At 42.9% G+C, this 22,754-nt stretch overlaps 2 protein-coding genes across 2 annotated transcripts; one reads left to right on the forward strand and one right to left on the reverse strand.

Moving 5' to 3' along the window:
- Positions 1–573: 573 nt before the first annotated feature.
- Positions 574–9,375, forward strand: LOC110984854 (coiled-coil domain-containing protein 63-like). The gene is made up of 10 exons (XM_022245427.2): positions 574–678; positions 1,059–1,255; positions 1,891–2,080; positions 2,886–3,008; positions 3,327–3,508; positions 4,181–4,371; positions 5,262–5,551; positions 6,167–6,418; positions 7,219–7,346; positions 8,586–9,375. Exons 2-10 carry the CDS (start codon positions 1,080–1,082, stop codon positions 8,800–8,802), a joined length of 1,749 nt encoding a protein of 582 aa, XP_022101119.2. The 5' UTR covers positions 574–678; positions 1,059–1,079; the 3' UTR covers positions 8,803–9,375.
- A 2,297-nt stretch (positions 9,376–11,672) lies between these two features.
- On the reverse strand, positions 11,673–21,337 carry LOC110984856 (carboxypeptidase B-like). Its single transcript, XM_022245432.2, has 10 exons — positions 21,180–21,337; positions 19,558–19,639; positions 18,805–19,035; positions 18,386–18,487; positions 17,849–17,950; positions 17,181–17,291; positions 15,512–15,602; positions 14,378–14,580; positions 13,348–13,432; positions 11,673–12,246 (listed from the first exon to the last, which is right to left on the reverse strand). Exons 1-10 carry the CDS (start codon positions 21,251–21,253, stop codon positions 12,068–12,070), a joined length of 1,260 nt encoding a protein of 419 aa, XP_022101124.2. The 5' UTR covers positions 21,254–21,337; the 3' UTR covers positions 11,673–12,067.
- Positions 21,338–22,754: the final 1,417 nt, after the last annotated feature.

Raw genomic sequence — 22,754 nt, forward strand, 5'->3', positions numbered from 1 at the left:
TATCTGTCTAAGCCTTAAAGCGTAGAGGTTGTGATCATGTACGTATACAGTGGGAGTTTATGTGCAAAGTGCACGAAAACAGCGATGTATTATTGAGGCGCCCAAATTTAGCCTGAAAACCTTTTCAATTTTTTCAAGTGATTTGCACGTTTTAAATGTATTTTATTTCTTTACCAAACTTCCCTCACAATTGAAGTGTTTCCTTTTGCCCACATACTTACTGCCAGCCCATGGTTTGACTAAGTTTTGTCTGAGATGGGTCCAAATCATTGTACATGTTTATTCATTGTTTAAATGCAGATCATAGCGTTTGAACAGGGTAAATTGAGATGGTGAGATTCCTTCGTGGTAAAATAGCGGTACTCCAATGCATCTTGGGTAAGTTGGATCATAGAGTTAGGGACACCTAGCTCTATGGTTGGATGAAGCGAACGAGGAGCAAGACTATATCCGGCTATGATTTTGAGAGCACCAAGTTTACAGAAACTGAATAGCGCCCTCTCGCACTAGGCGCACGTTAATATCAGACGCGGCTAATGTTATTGTTCGTAACAATACCCGTATTCGTATCGTGACACGCACGAAAAAAAAGTTGCCACTACCAACCAAACATCCACTATCTTCACAAACCAAACACAACTTGGAGAAACAGGACAAACCGTACTTTGCTCTTAAAGGGTAAGTGTACCAACATCCACGAAATCCCCAAAATAAACTTGCATAAATGTTCAGAAAATAGTACTGAGATGCAGTAAATGGGCATTTATGGGCTCACATTGATAAAACCTATTTTTTATCAATTATTTGGACATAAACAAGTAATAATAACCGTTATAGGGCTTACCTACAGTAAACAATATTAACACAGTGATTTCGGGGAAGAAGAAAATGTCATTTTTTCCTCATTCTTTGTTAATAATCTTTGTCTGTCCTGAGAAAAATCGTACTTTTGCATTACCTCTTGAGTACACTCATGTTATGTGTACGTTGCCTGAAAACATCGATCCTGCATCCTGTTTGCTGCGTTAAGCCTTAAACAATACCGCTTTTTGTCTTAGGAAGTAAAAACATAATTCGAGATGAAAGCCAAAATGAACCGAGCTGCAATGAAGCGCGTGGACTCTCCGACAGAACAGGAGAATGATCAGCGACTGGCCGAGGAGGAACTGGCTCGCTTGCACCGCCAGTACCGCATCGTGGAGAGCCACCGGAAGACTTACTTCGAGGAAGCAAGGAACATCATCAGGAAACAGAAGTGAGATTATTTCTCCCATTTTCCCCTTTTCATCTCCATAATACTTTTCCTTCCCGCAAATGAACCGTCCTATGTTCTGGAACTTTCAGATGTCTCTCTCTTGATGTGAACTATGTTCTTCATTATGAACTGAAATAATTTACTGAGCAATGATTTAAAAACCTCTTTGAATATCGGATTTTGTGACTGTTAAAAGCGATCTTTGTTGAGGAACAGAGTAGGAGGAAAAAGTCATTTATTTTATTTTTATATTTATAAAACAAGTTCTGTCACCGAAATTGGCGCTGCATTGAGCCGCAACCGACTCACCTTAGGACGCTAAATCATGAATAGAATTGAAAACCTTATGTAAAGTCGAGTTCAGTCCCTCAAGAAGGGTAAAATCAATAACATAAGGACTTTTTCAGTTGGTACTTTCATAGCGTGCATATATTACTTATCTTTTTATTAATTCGAGAGTTCTGAATTTCAGGGGGTTTTGTGAATGAAGTTAAGATGATATAGTATAGAGGTCGAGCTCACTGATTAAACAGTTCCATATCAAGCTTTCTGCTGACGTTTTTGTTAATATAACCCTATATACTGAGCAATTTGACTTAACATCAAAATGTGGATTTCATGCTTAACTGTGTTAGGTCCCACATTGATTCCTTGAGTGAAGAGGGACAGGAAATCGACATTGACCTCAGACTGGCTCTCAACCAGACCAATTTAAAGAAGGACAAGGCCAACATGCAGCGCCTTAAGAAACTGCTGGCACTCTACCAAGAAGATAAAGCGACCGTAGCTGAGGAAGAGGGTGTTATCACCAAGTTGGATGAAAAGGTAACTGGCCTTAATCACAAATCGGTCATATTGAATTGAAAGCGAGGTTTTCTTTATTCTGACACCTGAGAATGTCATTTATGCTGATGAATAATTTAAAATTTGTGATTATTTATATCTAAATGTTTAAAGTCATGTTTTTTAAATGAAAATGAGGCATGGAACCCAAACTAGTCCGGGGCCACCCCCATGTAACAGATTACATTGAATGAGATAGATTCTGGGATTGCAAAACAAATGATTTTCCTTTGAAAATGGTCTATTGAGGCTTCATCGGAAAACTCTGTTTAGACATTAAAAAAAGGAATTTTAAGCGCCGATTGGCGGCTGCAGTAATCAGAGATGTGCTAAGAGATTGTATATGCTTTACCGGTCTTAACATTCCTTGGGACGCGACTAATGCATAAGGGTTGACATTACTTAAGACAGGCCAGGCACATATTTCATTCTTATCCTAAAATTCCTTTTGAGTCAGAAAACTGAAACAAATTTAAAATTACAAATACCTAAAAATTTTGATCAATATACCTTTTTTCTAATGGCGCCGAAATTTCTAGCACATGACAGACATCTAGCACGGTGGAGGGGCGGAGTTTAAACCCACCGTGAAAAAGAGCGGAATCGAGTAAAGGAAAATCGTTCAATTGTTTGTAAGCGCTGCAAGTTACAGTACTTCCGTTAAACATTCACACTACGCGACTTCATGGATAGAAGTTAGAAAGTTTCACTCGTTGTAAGTTGTAACTTATAAAGCGCGCTTTTCCGAGAAATGAATACTTAACAATGACCGTATCGGTACATACAGGTCAGAGAGCTTGAGCGCATGCTTCAAAAGAAGTACAAAGATTTGGGTGGTTTCCAGGTGGACAGTATCCGTCACGTGAGCACCCAGAAGCGAATCAGAGTCCTGGAAAACCGGCTAGACAAGGTATGCCAATATCTAACGTGTCACGTCTGCATAAGCGTAACCTTCGTGAGATGTCACCACGCAGCTGTCCAGCAGTGTGAGCTTAATATTACTACATTCTTTCTGTATATGAAAAGTATTCCATTCCATGGGAAAAAGACTTTTCGATCCTTGAAAATGCATGGAAGCAAAAGCAAATTCAGAATTTTATACGTGGAAAATCATCTGTTGACCTGAATTGATACTCATAATGCATCATCGCTGGCTACTACGGAGTCACAAAGTTTTAATATCGACGTGCCTGATATCTGGGTCATCCCCCCCCCCTTTAAATTGAAGGCAACAGTTGCATTCAACACGATGCTCACCAAGAACCTGGAGCTGCGAGAACGAATCGAGCACCTGAGGCGGGAACGCGCCATCTACGACAAGCTGTACCGCATACTGAGCAAGGAGCAGAACGAGCTGAAATGTAGGATCACCGAAATGATTGAGGAGGCTACCGCAGCTTATGATATGAGGTAGGGGCTGGCGGTGGTGATGGTAGGGGGAGGGGTTGGTCAAGCGACGGCGGTGGCGGTGGGGGAGCTCTGATGGGCCACTTGTGTTGATGCCAGAGGCTATGAACGAAAGTAGTCCTATTTGCGGTACTAACGCAATTTAAAAGGACTTAAATGAGTAGCATATAGTGTCGTCTGAAAAATATCTCGTGGCCAGCCAAGCCCATCAAAACACGAGCTGAGGTACCGTTGCCTAGTAAAGGGAATTATTGTTGCACGCATAAAAATCAAACTCAATGGTGGAGGAATGATTTTCAAAGTGGGATGGGGGAATTTGTGAGACCATCAGGCATAATCCATTAAAGAACCTGCCAAAGGTGGAGGGTGCTTACCCCCTCCCCAGTGGGGTAGTGGCCCCCTGCACCCCCAGCTTCCGCCACCAGTGATCAAACTCGTGTGCACAGTGGCATACTCATAGAATTTGTGCTGTGATCTGGTATGCAGTGCAGTGGCATACTGATAGAACTTGTGCTGTGATCTGTTATGCACAAAGTACAGCAGAATCGTTGACTACCTTCAGCAACAGATAATATGCGATAGAACGACGGCATTAATGATATTTTTGCATTTAAGGCGAAGTAAATAATGTCTTTTATTTGACTTTTTGCGGTGTTGTAATTTTGCTTTTCCCAGAGACGAAGCTCAGGCGAAGATGTCGGCTATTCGCGAGCGATCGGAGAGGGAGCAGACACTGTACGGCTTTGAGATCAAGGAACTCAAGCGGATCATTGACCACGACCAGAAGCTGAAGGACTTCATGGCGGTCAAGTGCCAAGAACGGACGGAGATGAAAGCAATCGAGGCTGCCAAGCGGAAGAAAAAAGGTTCGCTGGCAACCACCACTCATATCAAAGAGCCCAAGGTGGCATGCTTTGAGCTAGAGTTGTAATCAAGTCAGTCACAAGTCACTGCAAGTCACAACAAGTCAGTCACAAGTCATTCAGCAAGAAGTCAACTCGACAGCTATTTAAAATGAACTGTTGCAAAGGTATTCCTCTGTTATTCTTCGATTCTTTACTTCCGCACTGACTTGTGAAATGGCTTGTGAGTTGACTTGTGGACTGACTTGTGACTGACGATCTACAAGTCTGCTTTGAGCTATCAATTGCTTTGGATGGATTTTGTGTAACCAGTGGCAGAGGTCGTCATTCCCGCTTGGGCAAAATTACGATCATCAAAAAGTACACATATTAGGATGAATCGTGGCGGCAAACAACCCGTAGTACTGTACAGGGTCATTTTATTTTGTGAAAAAAAAATCGACAACCACCCGCGCGTTTGGAAAACGGTGTGAGTATGGAAGAACAGCCGAAGAATCACTCTCTTCTGAAATGTTACTAAAATGCAAAAAAGCGTAAACATCCATGTATACCCACCCTCAAAATTAGCACACAACGTATTTTAAAATGGATTGATGAAATTTTGCATGATGATGTGATTATCACGCAAAAGTTGGACTTGTAGTTAGTTTGAATTCCTTATTCATAGAATTACGTGAACGAAAGTGCAATAGAAACAGGAGAATCTTTCAAACTATTTTTTTTTCAGTTTCACATGAATCTTACCCCTAGCCCATCCCTTACTAAATTTTACCTATGTGTTTTGTCTATGAAATTTAATGTTCAAGGACATAACGGCCCGCCTAATTTATCAGGTGAAACTTTCACGTGCTTTGAAATTGTTTACCTGTCCCTTTTGATTGTTACCTCCACAGAAGACAAGAAAGCCAATGAGCGTGCTCACAAAGAAGAGATTGAGCAGTTTGAGCGGGCGTTCGAGAGAGTCCGCGGCGTGACTGGCCAAAACGACCTGGACCGAATGGTCCACGACTTCATTAAGAAGGAAGACGTGAACTTCGCACTCTTCAACTACGTCAATGAGTTGAACAGCGAGGTGGAAGTCTTGCACGATGTGATCGGCGCCCTCAACGCCGACATCGAAGCCTTCCAGAAGCAAGGGATGAAGTTGGACCAAAGCAGACAGAACATCCTGAAGGGACTTGAAGTAAGTGTTGGAGGAAAATAACATTTTGTGAACTGTATTTATAATCCGAGAGTAACTTGAAGCTCCTAAGTTCATTTGTTTAAGTTAAATACTGTCTTTTACAACGTGCATGTCAAAGTTTGACAAACTATACGAACAGCCAACATACAAAAGTGCTTCTTTTTACACAATTGAAACATTACTTAACACTCACTACCAAAAATTTACCAATTCATACGGTGTTACCATCTGCAAAATGTACATATTGCCGCCGATACAAAATGTCGCTCGCTTTAGAAGAAGGGTCTAAGATATGACATAAAAGAGCCCTAGGAAACTACGGCAATTCTAGCAGTATATCTCGGCACTCTTGGTAAGTTGACATGATAACGAATTTGCCCTTCATTAATTAGCCTATACAAGCAAAATGATGTTTGAAAACTTACTCTCACTGTGTGTACATTTCTCATTAAGAAGTTAATACATCATCAAAGTAGGCTGTTCTAGTTTTTGGCATGTTGTCGCTGGGGAAGTGATTCCTCTCCTGTGAAGTTTGTTTGGAAGGTAAAACAATCGGAGAAGAAACGATTTCTAATCATATACCGCGGCATTAACCTAAGTTTCTTGTTCAAATAGACACGATTCACCTCTGCCGAGCGCCAATGCAAGTTGTACGAAAAGCGCCTGAAACGATCGGGCAAGCTACTCGACCAGTTGAAGACGGCGGTGGACCGGACGTTCCGCCGGCTGGGCTGCGACGACACGGCCATCTGCGATCTGCTGGGGTCAGGCCGGGGTATCTCGGCCCGGAATATCATGATGTACCTAGGGCAGATCGAGCAGACTACCAATGACCTGATGCTGATACAACACTTCCTGCAGTTGAAGGTGGGTTCTGATCTTACCAGCGATCAATGCGCTAGCCGCTCCTGAATTAAGCATGGCTGTGGCTGGAAATGACACGTGTTAACCTGTGGGAAATGAGAGAAGTCGCAACCTTGAGGCTGCAGCGCTTTAATGGGATCACATGTGCATTTTGTAAAACTTTCCAGAGAGGTAATTCAAATCCGGCTTACGTATACTTAGTATACTTGCAAGCATGCTTCTTGTCAGCAAGGTTACTACTTCAATTGAGCATGTGCATTATTATTAAAGATCTGCCAATTGTAACTTTGAGGTGAAAACTTGACATAAATATATGTAAGTCTAAGGAAATGGCAAATAAGAAATTTGAATATTGCAATTTTTGTTAACACAAGCTGGAAGATAGAAATGAAGATTCCATGGGTACAAAAATACAGCAACCTATAGTTCTGTCTTTTTTTCTTTTTTATGAGTTCGTAGACCCATATTATAGAGCAGAAGGTTTTCATGAGCACTTTATGAATTTGCACGTTATGGTAGATTCTTGACGCCGAAATTGACACTGTCAAATCCCAAGTTGCCTGTGCCCAGTTTGAATAGTAAACAAGGTTATTAATATCTCAGATGTAATGGTAAAACCTTCTATTCACCAAGGGAGGTTGCTTCTTGAAAAAAATATATATAGTCTATCAATCACAAAAACAGAAGAAAATTTAAACACCAGTCCAGTTAGCCCCTGGTGCTCAGATGAGCCAGGCACTTCACAGTCGATCTTGATGTCAATATTTGAACAAGGACTATTTTCGCTCCCTGGTCATCTGCAGGAAGTTCATGCCTCGAAGGGTGACGCGGTCCAGCCAACTCTTCAGCCAAAACCCACTGGTAGCATCGTGGCTGCCAGGCTGCGTCCAGCACCCCGTGTCAGCATTTCTATCATGCCGCCCTCGCTAGAGTAAGTGTTCCCCGCCTCACTACTAGTGTGTGTGTTGTGGCGCCCCATCTCAACTCTGCTTGCGTGAGAAGTGTATGCAGTGAAAAAAGACCGTGGATGTTTCTTTTTTTTTTCTTCAGAAAATCAGATCTTAGCAATAGCAGCATTAAGGGTCTGCTCTTTTGACGTCAGATGTGTGTTTTTTGCTACAAGTGGCTGCTAAAACTATGGTTGGCCGTCGGGACAAAAGTGAAAGAGTAATAATACACGTACTAATGAGTATTGAATGAAAATGCAACCCTATTTAAAATTTATGGGATAAGTGGCCACTTCAAACAATTTGGGGTAAAATCGAAAACCAACTAAAAGGTGATATTTCTGCAAGTTTTGGCCGCCCATATAAGTTGCAGGCAAAATGAGAGTGGTCCATAGTTTACCCGAGACAATTTGGCCCGTCGATATTGATCTCCGGTTTCCTCGGCATGAAATAACAAAGAGTATGTTTACCCTTCCTGATTGGAACGCAAGTCCATCTGCGCTTGCTCCCTAGCAAATTCCATTACCCACTGATTCTCCCGGGTTGAGAGAGACAAGAAGGGATGAGGTGACTTGCACAAGGTCACAACTTGTGGTCAGGGCTGAATTCGAACACCCGACCCTCTGATCGTGCGTCACGAACCCAAAATAAAAGGCCACACCGCCCTCAGCTCAACTGAAGCCTACACTCAAGTTTAAAGCAAGAAAGACTAGCTCTGCCCAAGTATTGCAGACACTCTTTTTAGTTGGCGACATTTGTGGAGTCAATTTGGACAGTTTGCTGTGTTTTGATGTTAGAAATTAATGAAACGATAAACAAGTGCTCCCTGAAAGTTGTCAAGGAAAAACATTTCACAAACCAACTCGATCGTGAACAGTTCGTATAAAGTGCATAAAACTAAAAAATGTCTCTATGCGCTGAAAGTCATTATCCCTGCACTTTGGGCTCACAACATCTGAACAGTCTTGAAACCATCTCAGCTCCCTTGGGAGTATACTAGTCCAATGCTACCATATCAGGTACAAACGTTTAAACATAACCATATCTGCCCTCACAGGTAAGGTACCTCACAGTGATGCAGATTCAATCATATTAAAAGAGGAGCTAATTATTGCCCTGTTGAGCCGTCTCAAGTACCAAAATATAGGAAGGAATTAATTGTAACCTTATTTTTTCTGCAAAGAGGGCATTTTAGCTAGTTATAAATATACGTGCATTTACAGGCCACAAGAGGGCGTATACATAGTTGCGGACGAGGTAGAGGAGCCAGTCCAAGACGAGGTTCAGCCTTTGACCCTTGATGAACTCAAGCAGAAAGTTGTCAAGACGATTCGCAAGAAGGAGGTCCAGCCGAAGAAAGTAAAGGAAGCTAAGGGGCAAACAGAAGCTCAAAGTAGCCCAAGCAGCGGGACTAAGGATTTGAAAACTACTCTCAAATAAAAACGGAACTTTAAGTTGGGAGGGGGTATTTTGTCATAATTGTCAGTGAACATGAAATGATAGTGCATGTATTTCTATGTTGATCAGATTTTTGCCACATTTATAATACATGTAGTTCGGTACTTCAAGAATACTTTAGAGAGAACAAAAATTGTACGGTGATATTTCAGCGATTTCCTTCTTTTTGCCATCACCTCATCGTTGGGGTAGACAGGATGAATGCAAACTTAATATATAATGCCATTAATACTGTAATAAGCCAATTTGCAGCATGAAAATCAGTGTGAAGGTTCCCCTCACTTCAGAACAATTCTTAAAATGAGTTTCAGCTTGTCAAGCATGTTCTAGCTGTTTGTACGGGGCCTAAATACAACAAGAACTTCAGGTGTTTATAGAAAGGAGCCTACATGAAAATTTCTGTAGAACGAAGTTCATGTGAATTTCCACCCTGACGTTCTTCACAGAGGATTAAGACTAGTTAAAATGGAGTATCCATAAGAGAAGGCTTCCTTATATTACTGTCATACTGTCCCAACAAAAAGGTCAATAAAGCAATCATTGTCTCCGAAAAAACCTTTAGGTTGTATTAGTAATTATTCATCAGAATGCAGCGGTCTAATGAATCAAACACGTCAAATAAAGTTCAAAACGCAATGAGCCAGCTCGGTATTTCAAAAAAGCAAGGTCATTCGGGAACAAAGCTCGCGAATACGTGTAGGGCCGCACTGATAGGGGCATACCTTGTACGCGCGTCCGAATGACCCAGCACACATGCGCGATAGGAATGCAAAACTGGCTCATTGCACAAGCCAGGTCACCAATAGCATTCTAGCTCGTGGGGATGCAGGGAAAAAAACATTGAGAAAGGAATACTAATGTCATGATTCAGAGTTGAACATTTTGACCTTTGCCTGAATGAATATAATTGTATAAGTTACGACTGCCTTAAGAACCTTGGGGTTCGTCGTACGTCCGCCGAGGCCAAAGCTCCAATTTAACGAATGCCTTGAGACAAGGCTTTGACGACTGAACCCATGAGGGCTTGGCCACTCCGGTCCGAAAAACCCACTCTTCTCGGTCAACATAAAGCCATGTTTCCCGATTTGAATTGCACGCAAGCTTACTTGTAGTTGTACCATGGAAAAGTTGCCGAATGCCGCATTATCATCAAGGTTAACACTACGTTAGTTCTGATGAAAGATTGGCGCCCAACCTAGGCTAAAATTTAGGTGTGAGCCACTGTAACGACAAGGTTCCCTTTGTAATCTGGACACCAGTCCCGATGATTCCGACTCTCCCTGTCGAATCAAGGGTCCGGTATCACCCCATGTCCACGTGACCAAAACCAAGGGAATTCCTCCATTTTCCGAAAATAACCGGAATAGTCCAAACTCGTCCCGTCCACACTCGGATAGCATCGTTGATGTTCGGGTATTTCCGGCCATGTCTGTACGCATACTGTTTTCTGCTGCTCCTTTCCCACGCATTTTTGGAGTTTCTTCCACGTTTTCAAATTGACAGCCAACATTAACAGCCTGCATTTACACCTACAAAGGGTGCATTCCACTAAAATCGGTAGATTTCTGCGCGCAGGCTCATTAATATTTTGTGATCCCGCAGGTTATTTATAATAAAAGGTTCCATAATAGGGACCAATCATAGAGCTCTTTATAAGTCACGACTTTGGGGACTTGTGGACTGGCTTTCACAAACTTTGGATATTTCGTTCACAAAAACCTCCAACCTGTTGGCCTATTCTGCACAGAGGCGGGCGGCTACATTCAGAGCTGAGCGCACACTTGGTGGTGTTTTTGGGGAAGGGCAAATTTGAACATTCGTAAATTATGGATAACCCTACTAAAATAAAGTGGACTTTTGATCGTATTCTTAAATTTCACGTCAAATACGTGAGGCCAATCTCTTTGGGAGCGTATTTTTGTGTATAGTGCAACCCGAAGAGACTACACTAGTATGCTTGCCGCCACCAAGCGTCTCAAATGTCTTCTATTCTCACAGAACACGACAAAGGTAACACCATGGGTGAGTTCAGTCGGTTTGTTCTCGTTCACCAACGGCTTGATTTGTTGTTCGTGGGTCGGCCGCTCGAACGCCGGGAACAAACAACCGGTTATTGCTGGTACCTAGTGACAAGCAACATGCAACATGGCGCCGGCCATGTATGTCATTCGAGAATTAATGTTTATGGGCTGAATTCTTTTCTATTTAAATAGGCACATTCATTTCTATGTTTATACTCAAAATAATTGATGTTAATTTCGCAAAACTTCCCATTGTCTGTGGCTTTGGAAGCCATCTCTCTACTTTTTGCAGCTGTTCAAAAATAAACATCTCACAAGTTTTTCCGTGTGTTCCTGTAAAACCCCGACGAGGAGGTGGTGTGCGAACCTGTTCCGAGAACAGTGTTCTTGAGTTGTGTTCCCGCCGTTTGAGCGCGAGAACAAGAAACCCGTGTCAAGAACAGGCCGCTCGAACTCGACCACGTATGCCTTTTGGAAGTGGTTGTAAAGACGCCAGCCAGTGCCTTCTACATGCGCATAACTTGTGTAAGTTCCAGCCGCAGCCGTAACTCAGACACAGCCTTTTGTTTTCTGCTTATAAGCTGTTAATCTTTTTTTTACAGAGCTGCTAAGCAATGAAAATACTTCGCTTAGCAAAACACGGGTTACTAACCAAAGTGTCACTGTGTGTATCTTTGGTGACTGACTCCCTGTGGATTTTGCTTAACACCAAAATTCCGTTCAGCAACATTTTCTGCAGTCCTGAGAATGTTGGCCCGCAGTACAGGCCAGGGGCACTGACCACAGAAAATACTTTCCTCCACTCAAAAAAGTTGAGACACAAAAGCTAAATTTGCATTCCTTGCATTGGTTTATTTTTTCGGAATTTGAGCAACGTACCAGTAAGAAGCTGGATTTGTGATAAATACCGTTTCAATTTGATGATGTATCATATCATCTCTTTGTTTTTAACTACACGTCACCATGCACCGCACTGAAAGAATTATTATGTGAGTCTCCGACGCTTTGAGTATGCTCTGGAATGCGCTTCAGGTCTAGAGTGGCTTGACATGAAGTGTTTGCTGCCACCAAGCAGTCAGTTTCAAATAATGATTCCTGACCAATGAACAGGTCATGAAATTTCTCTTTTACTTCGTTACTAATTTGTCGTTTATTGAAATCAAAATACCGAAGTGGGTCAGGATCTTACAACGGCGTGCTCTGCCTATAACCTGCCCAGCCTGGATCTAAGCTATTTTCTTTGCAACGACCTTGAAGGCCGCAAAGACCTCGTTGGCGCTCTTGATGATCTCGGATTTTGGGGCAACAAAACCGTAATTGCCTTTGTCTCTGAGCTCGGGGGTGTAGCTGTAGGGGATGCCGGCCTTATTGTAGGCCCAGTCAATGCTAGAGCCGGGGGCCGCATCTGAAACATTGAACCGGAAAGAGAAAGTCGACCCGTGAGAATCGCAGTCATGCACGCACATGCATGATTTTTCTCCTGCTGATTTTTGTCATCCGACGCCCACAATGCAGACCTTCAAAAGGAAGCAAGCTATTAAATTTGAACCAATCTCAAGGCTAGCCCTGGCATCACGTGCAAGAGAGTTGACTTTGAGTGCTATTAGGAAATGCATCGTGTCTGTCGGGATTGTTTCAATAATAAAAGATGGGTATGTGCAAGCAGCAATGGCCAGGTTTGTTTAGCGACCATTTGTCATTCGCTGGTTGATTTCGCCTGGTACCCATTTTATTCACAGGCCGGTTTTTACTTAGTGCGAAAGCGAACACAAACACAAAATTTGTTCGCGAAATTTCAAAAAGCTGAACACATTCCAACTCAAGCAAAATTTGGCTGGTAATCTTTCGTGACGTCAAATTCACATTGAAAGAAACTATTTTTTTCAAAAGGCCAATTGCACGACTTTTATCTTATGGACTTACTGGCAGAACGTGAATTAACAGTTGTTTATTGCTGTGATATGAGACGTGCTCATACGCGTAGTTGGCCTTCTGTTAGCTCCGCGCCCGGGTTTTATCTTAAAGTGACCCTTTGTTTAATCTTTGAGATGCTTTTCATTCACCAAATTGCATTCGTGACTCGATAATTAGTAGTAAGAGTCACATAAAAGGTGACAAGATACAAGCATACACTGACTAAAACATCAGTGCGTAAACTAAAATTGACTTGCAGAAAGCTGAAGGAGAGATGAGCGAGCAAGTTCCATCAAGGACAGTTGGTCAACTTTACAGAGCCAGGGTCCGGTACTATAGTTGACTAGAGGTCAGTTTATAAAACACCTTGCCGCTGCACGCCTGACAAAACTCATGTAAGTATGCGTGTCTAGTCGTGCGGCTTTGATGCCAAACGATTCCAATCAACCCAGTACTGAATGGTCCAATTGTAGGTTCAATAGAATGGCTCAGCTCGTCAGCTCAGAAAGCGTTTGAGCAGATTTTTGTCGAATTGTGGTTGATCGCAGTCCTTGATCGAACTTGCACGTGAATGTGGAGGGCCAAGACTCACAGAGGACTCGAGCCGCACTACCAGTCGTGAACTTCAATCCGTTCACCGCCCTCAGCGCTGCCACAGCGGAGTCAGCAAGGCTTTTCTGAAAGGAATTGTTAACAGCTTTAATGAGCAACAAAGTCGCTCAAGTTTAATGTTTATTCCCTGCTGGGTTTTTTTCTCCAGGGAATGATGTAAATGCATCCTTTTACATCAAACCAAACGTGGACATGCAAATCCTATGCATTTACAATATTCCAGTTACATACGTGGTTGAAGTCCAGTCCATCACACAAGTCCTAACAAGTCCCTTCATGTCTAATTTAAGCCATTCAGTTACAAGTCATGATTGCGAGTTGCTCATTGTGAAATTAAAATAGTTTTAATAACAGGTAATCATCGCCCTATCGTAAGGTTGTTCTGGTCTCGCCGTGAACAGTCCTCATAGACCTCTGTCATGGGGTAACCATCTTGCTTTTCTGCATTCAAAGCAAAGAAACTGAGGCTGGAAGAATAGACTGCTCCCTTAATCAATTAAATTTGCAATTAAAAAGAGAACGAGACAAACATGGCAGCATCGTGATGAAGGTCTAAAGGAGACGATGTTCAATCGTATGGATAGTTTCTATCCCGCAGAATTCCATTACGGCACTTCTGTATGAGCCCGAAGTTGGACCAAGAGAGGGCGCAGTTTGCCTGGCAACGGAGTCTCCTTTGCCGGGAACGGCACTTCGCTGGTTCACAAACGACTATGAAATTTACATGTTTACATTTACGCTCCTCACCAACATGGCTCTGTTTACTGAGTGAGGGGTGCTTCTGTTCAAGGCGGCAGAGCTGTTTATAAGAGTTAGAGTTGCGGCACGATTGTCTCCTTGGTTGGAACTAAATGGTGATGGATTATGGGTCAGTGCGCAAGGGCAGTTAGCACTCGAAAGCTTCATGCTATACTGCGAGCATAATGTACAACCATTCAGGTTCCAAAGTCTGAAGTTGGCGCTATTTATATGTTGCCAGACGATTTTGAAATGCAGGTCTATTTTTTTACCTGATTATTGTAGTTCCCTGGAAGTGTTGTTGTCCAGCCGTACGGATTCAGCCACATCTGACTGTAGCAATGCATGTCTATGAACACCTTGACCCGACTTTTCACCGACAGAATATAGTTTGAGATCGCCTTTACCTCCTTCTCAGAGAACGCAGATGAACCCCGATAAGTTTGGGAGCAGGGATTCGTATTCGAATTTGGATCTAGCCGAGAAAAAAAGAGAGGAAAAAGCAAGGTGTTTTCGGTGACGACGTTGAGAGCAAGGTCACGATAAGTCGGTTTTGGTTGTCACAAATTTGAATGACATTTGTAAGTTGGGTGAAGTTTGGGTACCAGGGCTAGCTAAAATACGCCATGCGTTTTCGTTGAATAGCGCAAACCCAACTTGGTAACCTAGCTTACATATCAAACCATCACCCATAACCCTAAGCCTTCAGCCCATCTTCTTAACTTGAACCTTGTGCAATCGACCAAAACACAGCCCTTGAGCACTCAATCTATGGGCGATGAGCTGACCAGGAGAGGGCACCATTTTTTTTAGCGACGGCGGCTCCTTTGCTACCAGCAAATGAACACTCCTGACCAACATGGCTCTTTTCAATTTATGAAGGGGTGCTTCTGCTCAAGGCGGATTGCGTTGAATTGGGATACTGCCGGAGATATTTCAACCATCAAGTGGTTGCTGTTGGAATGAAGTGGAGAATAAGGTTACCTAGGGGACTACAGGTTGATTAATATGTGCGCGCAAGATCAGCTTGAGCACAGCCACAGCGACTCACCACTGATTACTAAGTCAACACTTCACGAATCGAGGAATACTTCATTGTTGATTTACTCAGTGGTAATCACGTATGGAATTTCAGTGATTTGCTTTTACAAATTACTGAAGTCAGTGGCAAATGGGGGTAGGGATGAATAAAAAAATTAGCTGCAACCCCTTTCTTCAAATTGGCGCCTCACCGCGACAATCATCATCAGAAAGTTTTTCTGAGTCTCTCTGTATAGGTGTTACCATGGGAAATGAAGTTGAAAATAAAGTAATCAGTGGCTATGGGGTTTGCAAAGACAATACCATGGCCCAAAGCGGTCCCCAGTGCTTGGGCAAAACCCGCTGAAACATTATAAAAGGCTTACCGTTCCAATGGTCGTCCCAGTTTCTGTTTGGATCCGTGCCGGTACAGAAACCAGGAGCTGGTGAGCGCGTTTTTCTCCATAAACGATCAGACTGTAGGGTAGAAAAGGCAAATTAACAAGCATTAGCATCCAGGCGGTGTTGACACAAATGATTCCATGGAGTTCGCCAAACTTTCCACTCTGGATTTTTCTGCATCGGGGCACCTTTTTAAGCAGTACCCGGAATATCCCTCGGTTATTGTGTTGAATTGATATTGTGCTGGTGACGGAACATTCTCGCTGGGTACCACGCTGCCGTGCAGTGTCTTGTAGGACACCAGTCAGGACTCAAGTACACATTTTGAGACTTGATCGGACTCGGTTTTTTTTAACCCGGACCCAAAGTGGTGCAACCGACTGCAACATTGACATTAGATATGGTCGCCATGCACAATATAAAGTCAGTAACACTCTCACGCACCATAACATAGGTGCCATATTTTTTACATAGAAAAGCAATAACTTCAGTATCAATACTTTGAATACATGTACTTTTGGTTGTTGGGAGAGAGTTGTGTCTTTTTCCAGGAATTGCTGTATACACACTATTGGGTAAGATAACCAACTCCATGACGCACACACACATACACCAACCCTGCACAGAAAATGGATGTACCGCACCAACAGCGAAAGAAGTACTTTCGACTCTCCAAAGGATGCAGATCGGTGAACTGAGGTCACAAAGAGCACATGCTCTGACTGCAGATAGCGATTTGGGCTTCTACAAAATCTGTTCCACTGTTGGGAACATTCTGTGACCCGTGGACTTAAGGAGTCTCTTCTAAAAGAGGGTTGCAGTTAGATATTATGAGCACGACTTACATCTTGATTTTATGTGAAATGGGTCCTACAAATGGTCTATTTATACAATAGAGTGGAGGTGTTATGTTCAGAAACGAAAACGGACATCATGGCCACTTTTAGGGGGGGCTATTACAAGCTAATTATCAATCTAAAAAGTGAACCGAAACTGAAAGATGTTGGCATAAGCCATTGCCTAATATTCGGACAAGACCTTATATTTGAACAACCCGGAGTGATAATGCAACGGTAGACTCTGCCGCTCCTTTTCTCTACATGTATTGCCCCATCTTTGGTAAGATGTGGGGTGCTCAAAACGCAGACGTCAGATTATAAAAATCTGTGCTCGCAATGCTCTGGTGTAGGATGAAGCCACCAGCGGCCATCTTACCGTGCCCAGTGGAAAGATGATTGCTGTCTCGCGTGCCACTGCAAGATTATTATTGCCAAGAACGATTCGGTAAACAATGGCAAAGGAAGTATAATGTATTACCTTGGTATTAGGCATGATAAGATGGCTGCCGGTTCATTAAGCTACGTAGGCTGAGGTAGGACAGTGGGAGTTCAGACCATTTTACATGACGTCCGTGGTAAATACGAAAACGAATTACCGTCACCCAAAAAAGAAAAAAAATCACGGAATGTACGTAAACGTTTTCACGTAAAAAATGCACGTAGCGTGAACGGGAAACTATTACGTTGAAGCTGAAAAAATCTCTGACTGTTTGTGATGCGTTTTTTACAAAAGGACACAAACAATATTTTAGATAAAATAGGACCAATGTGTTTGCACGACCACACGTATCGCAAATAAGCGTTGAGGACCTACGGTGCGACTGTATTCGTAGCCATCCGGGTTCGCCATCGGCAAGAAGTAGAAATCCACATTGTTCACGAGGTTGACAATCTCGCTATCACCTCTCCTGTATCCGTCAACCAACTGTGGAACATAAAAACCGAAGCGTATTTAGGACATAACCAAAAAAATCACTTTGTCTTACTAATTCACCGAAGCAGATTAGTGTATTGCCCTAGTAGACTACTATTTTGTCTGGGTGGATTATATCTATGTGTCTATCAATTTTGCCTTAATACGCTCGGGGCAGAATAGTACTGGGCGGAATACTAATCCGCCCGGACAAAATAGTAATCCGCCTGAGTGGGCGAAATAGCAACCTGCCCTTGCGAATTACTCATCTGCCTGGGCGAAACAGTGGGTCAAACTTTTTGAAGTCATTTTCTAAGAACCTTTTGAAGAACAAAATTGGAAGAACGTTACCCCCCCCCCGAAAACCCTAGTTTTTCAAAGCCATTCATTATAGGTTTTAATACAATGGATACCTGGTACCCAGCATGTATTTTGTGCACGACAGGTTACCAGGGAAAATCGATCAGTGGTTGCCAAATGGTCGTCGCTCAAACTAGCCCCACCCAGGATGTATTTTGTGCACAGGTTACCAAGGAAAATCGCTCAAACTAGCCCTAAGTTGCTAATACCATGTCCACCATCTTCAGTTGTGTAGCCGGCGACAGCCACTCACGGGCGTGCACCCCACTCATCAACCACAAAATCGGCTTGTTGGACCCTCCTCTGCTGATCTGGGGATACAAATGCAAAAACATTTTGGCCAACGGGCAAAGTAAACCTCCAATATAAGTTGTCGGATTTTATCGTCCGTGTGCGTGTGCGCGGGCGCGGACCATGCATGCAACTTTCCTCGGCGGCAGCGGCAATGAGTTATGATAAAAAGGAATTATACGTTCGTCTCACAAATTTGTAAAACATTTTTCTGGTTAGGAAAATACATAACTCGAGTCACGAGTCACCAAGCTGGAGTCCGAGACATTGGTCGAGTCCAAGTCATTTTCTAATGTGACTAGATTCGAATCTGAGTCATGAGAAAAGTGTTTCGAGCCCGACTCGAGTCCGAGTCCTGGCTGGTACTCCATCGTCTTTGTTTAAATGTCCCAAGCGTGGAATCTTTTTAAAGAAAAGAAAAAATACAAAACAGTCAAAACACTTTATCATCTCACCTTCAGAATTCTGAGTTCCCTGCCCTGGTAAGAGGAACCTATCTTTTGTGAGGAAGCAATGTCGCTGTTTTCACTGGCCATGTCCTTGACCCACTGCAATATCTGCAACCAACAAAGAATGATTGTCTCAAATTTGAATGAAATTTTGTAAGTTGAGTGAAGTTTGGTTACCAGGTCTAAAATACACCATGCGTTATCGTTGTACCCAACTTAGTAACCTTACCGATCAAACCATCACCCATAAAGCCTTCAGCCCATCTTCCTAACTTGAACCTTATGCAATCGACCAAAACACAGCCCTTCAGCACCCAATCTATGAGCCACTAGCTTGACGAAGAGAGAGGGAACTTTTTTCTAACGACGAATCCTTGGGCTATGAGCTTTAATGATTTTAAAAAAGCAAACCGTTTTCCCTTTACCGCGTTAGTACTGTGGTACGTTTCGTAGTTGAAGCCGGAGAGCCCGGCGATATTCTTTTCCTCTTCCTCTGGGGTCGATTCGTCAATAAGCTTCTGGACGTCGCTAATCCACACCGATAAATGCATGCCTTGCTGGGTGAGCAATTCCTCAACATCCTCCTGGTCTTCCGGTGCTACCATCAAATCCACGGTATTGCCGATTTGGAGGGGATTGGTCCAGAAATCAACCGTCTGAAAACAAATCAACACTTCGGTGACTTCGCCATCACAGTTCAAAAACAGAGTTCAACTTATCAAATCTTTTTCTTTTTGGTTTCCTGGTTACTTTGTTGCGTATACTTCGTCCACGCCGCGTACACTATACACCAGTCCATACTTAATTGAGGAGAACGCAAAAGCGCTCAAAATGACAAGAAATATTCGCGGCGAAGTTTGCCTGAATTGAAACGCTTTCAACGTCTGCGACCTCGTAGCAAGACTTTTTGGGATCTAATATAACAATTTGCGTTTGTGTTCGCTTTCGCGCCAGGTATGAACCGGTCTCAAACGATAATAGGCTGCAAAGCAAAAACTTTCTGAGCTGCTGCGGGCATGCTTCTGGGTAGTCTCCGTCGGTGAACGAGTGACAAAACTGAATTTTACTTTAGAAATGCATACATTAAGAAGGATCTTGATCGAGACGTCATGCCATAATTAACACGTGCGAAGATACTGGGGTATAAACAAGTTACGGAGAACTGGGTGACAACCTACCTTATCTTCCAAAAGTGGTTTCAGTCGAAAAAGGGACTTCACCTGAAAGTCGTCGCTAGGAGTAATACGGAAAACCTTGTAGCTGAGGAGAAAAAAATGCAACTATAAAAAACTTTTTTTTTGTAACTTAAAAAAAAAAGATGCAAAAGAACCACTTTTGGCCCACGCGAATTTCACTTTATACCTTTTCTTTGAGAGTCTAAGAAAGTTCAAGTATGCATGCTATTGAGGAAAATAAAAGCAATGGCGGGTGTGAGGGGGGTGTATACGACAGGCAGTACTGAAAAACCACGTCTGTCCCGAACCACTGGGGCTCATCACGCCAGCGTTTACATCAGGATTCCCCAGCATGGAACCCCCGGATGGGATGCTTGTCCATCGCATGCTGCTCCCGGGCTATTGCCTGTAGCCTACCCACTCAAGTTCTTGGGTAATAAGACGCGGAGCAGGAGAAATCTGACTTACCTAAGGCCACTGCTAACTACCTTTGGCTGTGTTCTAACCTCTGACCTTTTGATCATTAATCACGAACCCTTATTCATTAATTACCCTTCGACCACTGGGAATGTCAGGCAGGGAAACATTTCAACCACTCAGAAACAAAAATCAAAGATCAACGCAAATTAGAGTAAAACATATATAGTTTAAAGAAAATAAATAGTGGAAGCATAACGTCTCTGCCACTAACGCAAGGTGGGTGTAAAAAGTTACTTTGTTGAGTAATTGGGGATAAATTATTGCATGGAGCAGCTCACAGGAACAGAGAGCATACGAAAACATTACATGTAAAATGCACTTACTTACCCGTGTACACATTCGAAAAACAGGTCATTAATCACACATGGGTCCTTCATTGAGCGCGCGTTCTTTGGCATGTTACAACAAAACCCTTTCTGCAAAGATGAAGAGCAACCTCATCGGCGAAGGAGAGACAGGCCGATCCGGCCTCACCAGCGCACGCGCGGAGGCCGTACGTTCCAACCACTGATACTGGAGATGCTTATTGCCCCACGCCAAACCGGTGTAAACCTGCACGCGCACTTGGCGAGCTCCCGCCAAAAAGGGACTGCTGTTTCCGTCTTTTGTTCCCGCTCGGAGTGGATTGGTCGGTGAGCAATGTAACCGGCGTGAACAACCTGTGTGCAAGTTGATTGGCCCCGCAATGTCTGCTTCGTGAGTGACTTCGTCATGCACCGCTTATCACAAGCTCCCATTGGACGAACATTCTAGTTGACCATTAACTTCCGGTTCCATGTAGCTCTATGTGCAGTGGGCGTGGTTTAAATAAACAGGACGTCACATCTAAGAGCTGGATTGGCTTCTTGTTCTGGTCCCGAGTTAGAAAGACATTTCTTTTGTTTATACACTCCGACCGCTATTTCATAAAAGTTCACACTTGGTTAGCAGCAACGCTTATGGACAATGCACACGTCACGGTGTTAACATGGGAGGATTCTTCTGGTAGTACTCACTGCTTTACTATTGACACGAGATTTTTTTTTCGTGCTTCGTGAATTCCCCCTTTGGTTCACGGCCCAGCATATGGTTCTGCCAGCCACCGGTTCGCGAAACTGCGGTTCAACCCAGGTAATCGACTGCATTAACTCTGCCGCAATACCTACCCATCGTATCTCTTCTTCTCAGCGAGGCAGAGGCCCAGAAGGGCCGCCAGGAGTACCAAGCGCAGCACGGCCATCGTCGACACTTCAGCAAATGAGAAGAAACTTCTGCGAACTCCCGCTTTATACGGGTTTTCTGTGCCTAAACTCAGCGTGAGGAGCGTACATCTATCTAGGCCACTCATATCAGCGCTGTGTCTTTATCGTATTTTAAAACGGTATCAAATGGTTGTCATTCCGTGTCACCCATGGCTGAGTATAGGTGGTATTCGTTGCAATTAATTTTTGAGAAATGCTGTGGATTTTTTCTTTAGTGTCAAAATTTGTGATTGATTTACGTCATTTTTGTCACTTCTCTCTTGAGGTGGGTTCCAACATTTCCCAATTATTCCATTGAATATCCCAATGTATCTAGAATGACCCTCGCCTTTCGCTCAGGTCATTATGGGCATTTTGGTGTAGCTGTAGTGACTTTTCTCAGGAACACTTTTACTGCAACTAGGCCTATATCTTTTTCAATGCATGAAAACAATTCAACATCCCAAATGGGTTAAATGCATTGAAAAGTGCACTTTCTAAACATTTAAAATCATCCATGATTTCTTGCACCACTGAAGACACTGTTGTGGTAAAGTCATGGCTCAGTGTTGAGATTTTCTATATACATGTATTCAAACGGGGAACCCAAAGTTCACTCACTGAAAATATGTTTCAGCAAGGATTGCTTGCTTGCTTATTGCTATGTACTTACACAACAGTGCATCACCGCAGGAGAGAAGCTTTAGGCCAGCAAGCTCTGAAAGAAACCGAAGTCTGCAGGAGTTTGTGTGATTAAGCCGGTGTGACATTGAGCTTTTTTCCCGGGACAACATCGCAGGTTTGCTCATGAATACGGACGTTGCATTAATATAAAAACCAAAAGGACATCAAAACATCTTTGAAAATATAGCGAAACAAAAAACATGAGGTTAACCGAGATACAAATGTGCATTTGTGGAGGTTTGTATTTGAAATCCATTGTCAAGGTTGAAGTCAAGGTGATTGTGAGTGGAATTACACGTTCACTACACAAAGTACTGCATATCGGACTGCAGCGTACTGTAGATTCACTTTCCTTGTGTGTAATCGGAGAGAAATGCAGAGCTTAGGACTCAATACATATGTAGATATTGTGCAGAATGAGAAATGAAACCTCAATATCGAAATTTTCCAAGCAGGACGTGAAGGGCTGATGAAATATTAAGTGAAGTCGTGGGCCTACCATTTTGTTTTTGCTAATGCCTGCAGTTATACACGACATACGAGACACGTAATTTGTTTGGTTCTCATCCATTATCTTGTTTTTCGGATGATTGTCTCGACAATCAGAGTGGGAACTGGACAGATTGGCAGATACAGACAATGCAACGTAGCCTAAAGCTTGCACTCGGCGTAGCCACTGAGAATTAAAAAAAAAGGGTCTATTATCGACATTTATGACGCATGCAGGAAAACAAGTTAATTATAGCTCTGGTAGAAGTATTGCAATGTTTGAAGAAGACCACGGTAAAATCATACTTTAAGTTGGTAAAAGAAGTA

This window comes from Acanthaster planci, linkage group LG09, assembly GCF_054643075.1.
Source record: "Acanthaster planci isolate LZ-2023a linkage group LG09, COTS_SCS, whole genome shotgun sequence".
Lineage (NCBI taxonomy): Eukaryota > Metazoa > Echinodermata > Asteroidea > Valvatida > Acanthasteridae > Acanthaster > Acanthaster planci.

Bases quoted from the DNA above. Each gene is read 5' to 3' on its own strand.
- LOC110984854 (XM_022245427.2), top strand. From the start codon at position 1,080: ATGAAAGCCAAAATGAACCGAGCTGCAATGAAGCGCGTGGACTCTCCG. The intron at 2,081-2,885 runs GTAACTGGCCTT...CGGTACATACAG, and splicing joins TCACCAAGTTGGATGAAAAG to GTCAGAGAGCTTGAGCGCAT. The intron at 4,372-5,261 runs GTTCGCTGGCAA...TTACCTCCACAG, and splicing joins TGCCAAGCGGAAGAAAAAAG to AAGACAAGAAAGCCAATGAG.
- LOC110984856 (XM_022245432.2), bottom strand. From the start codon at position 21,253: ATGGCCGTGCTGCGCTTGGTACTCCTGGCGGCCCTTCTGGGCCTCTGC. The intron at 17,951-18,385 runs GTGAGATGATAA...TTGTATCCCCAG, and splicing joins GGGAACTCAGAATTCTGAAG to ATCAGCAGAGGAGGGTCCAA. The intron at 17,292-17,848 runs GTATTAGCAACT...TATGTTCCACAG, and splicing joins AACTGAAGATGGTGGACATG to TTGGTTGACGGATACAGGAG.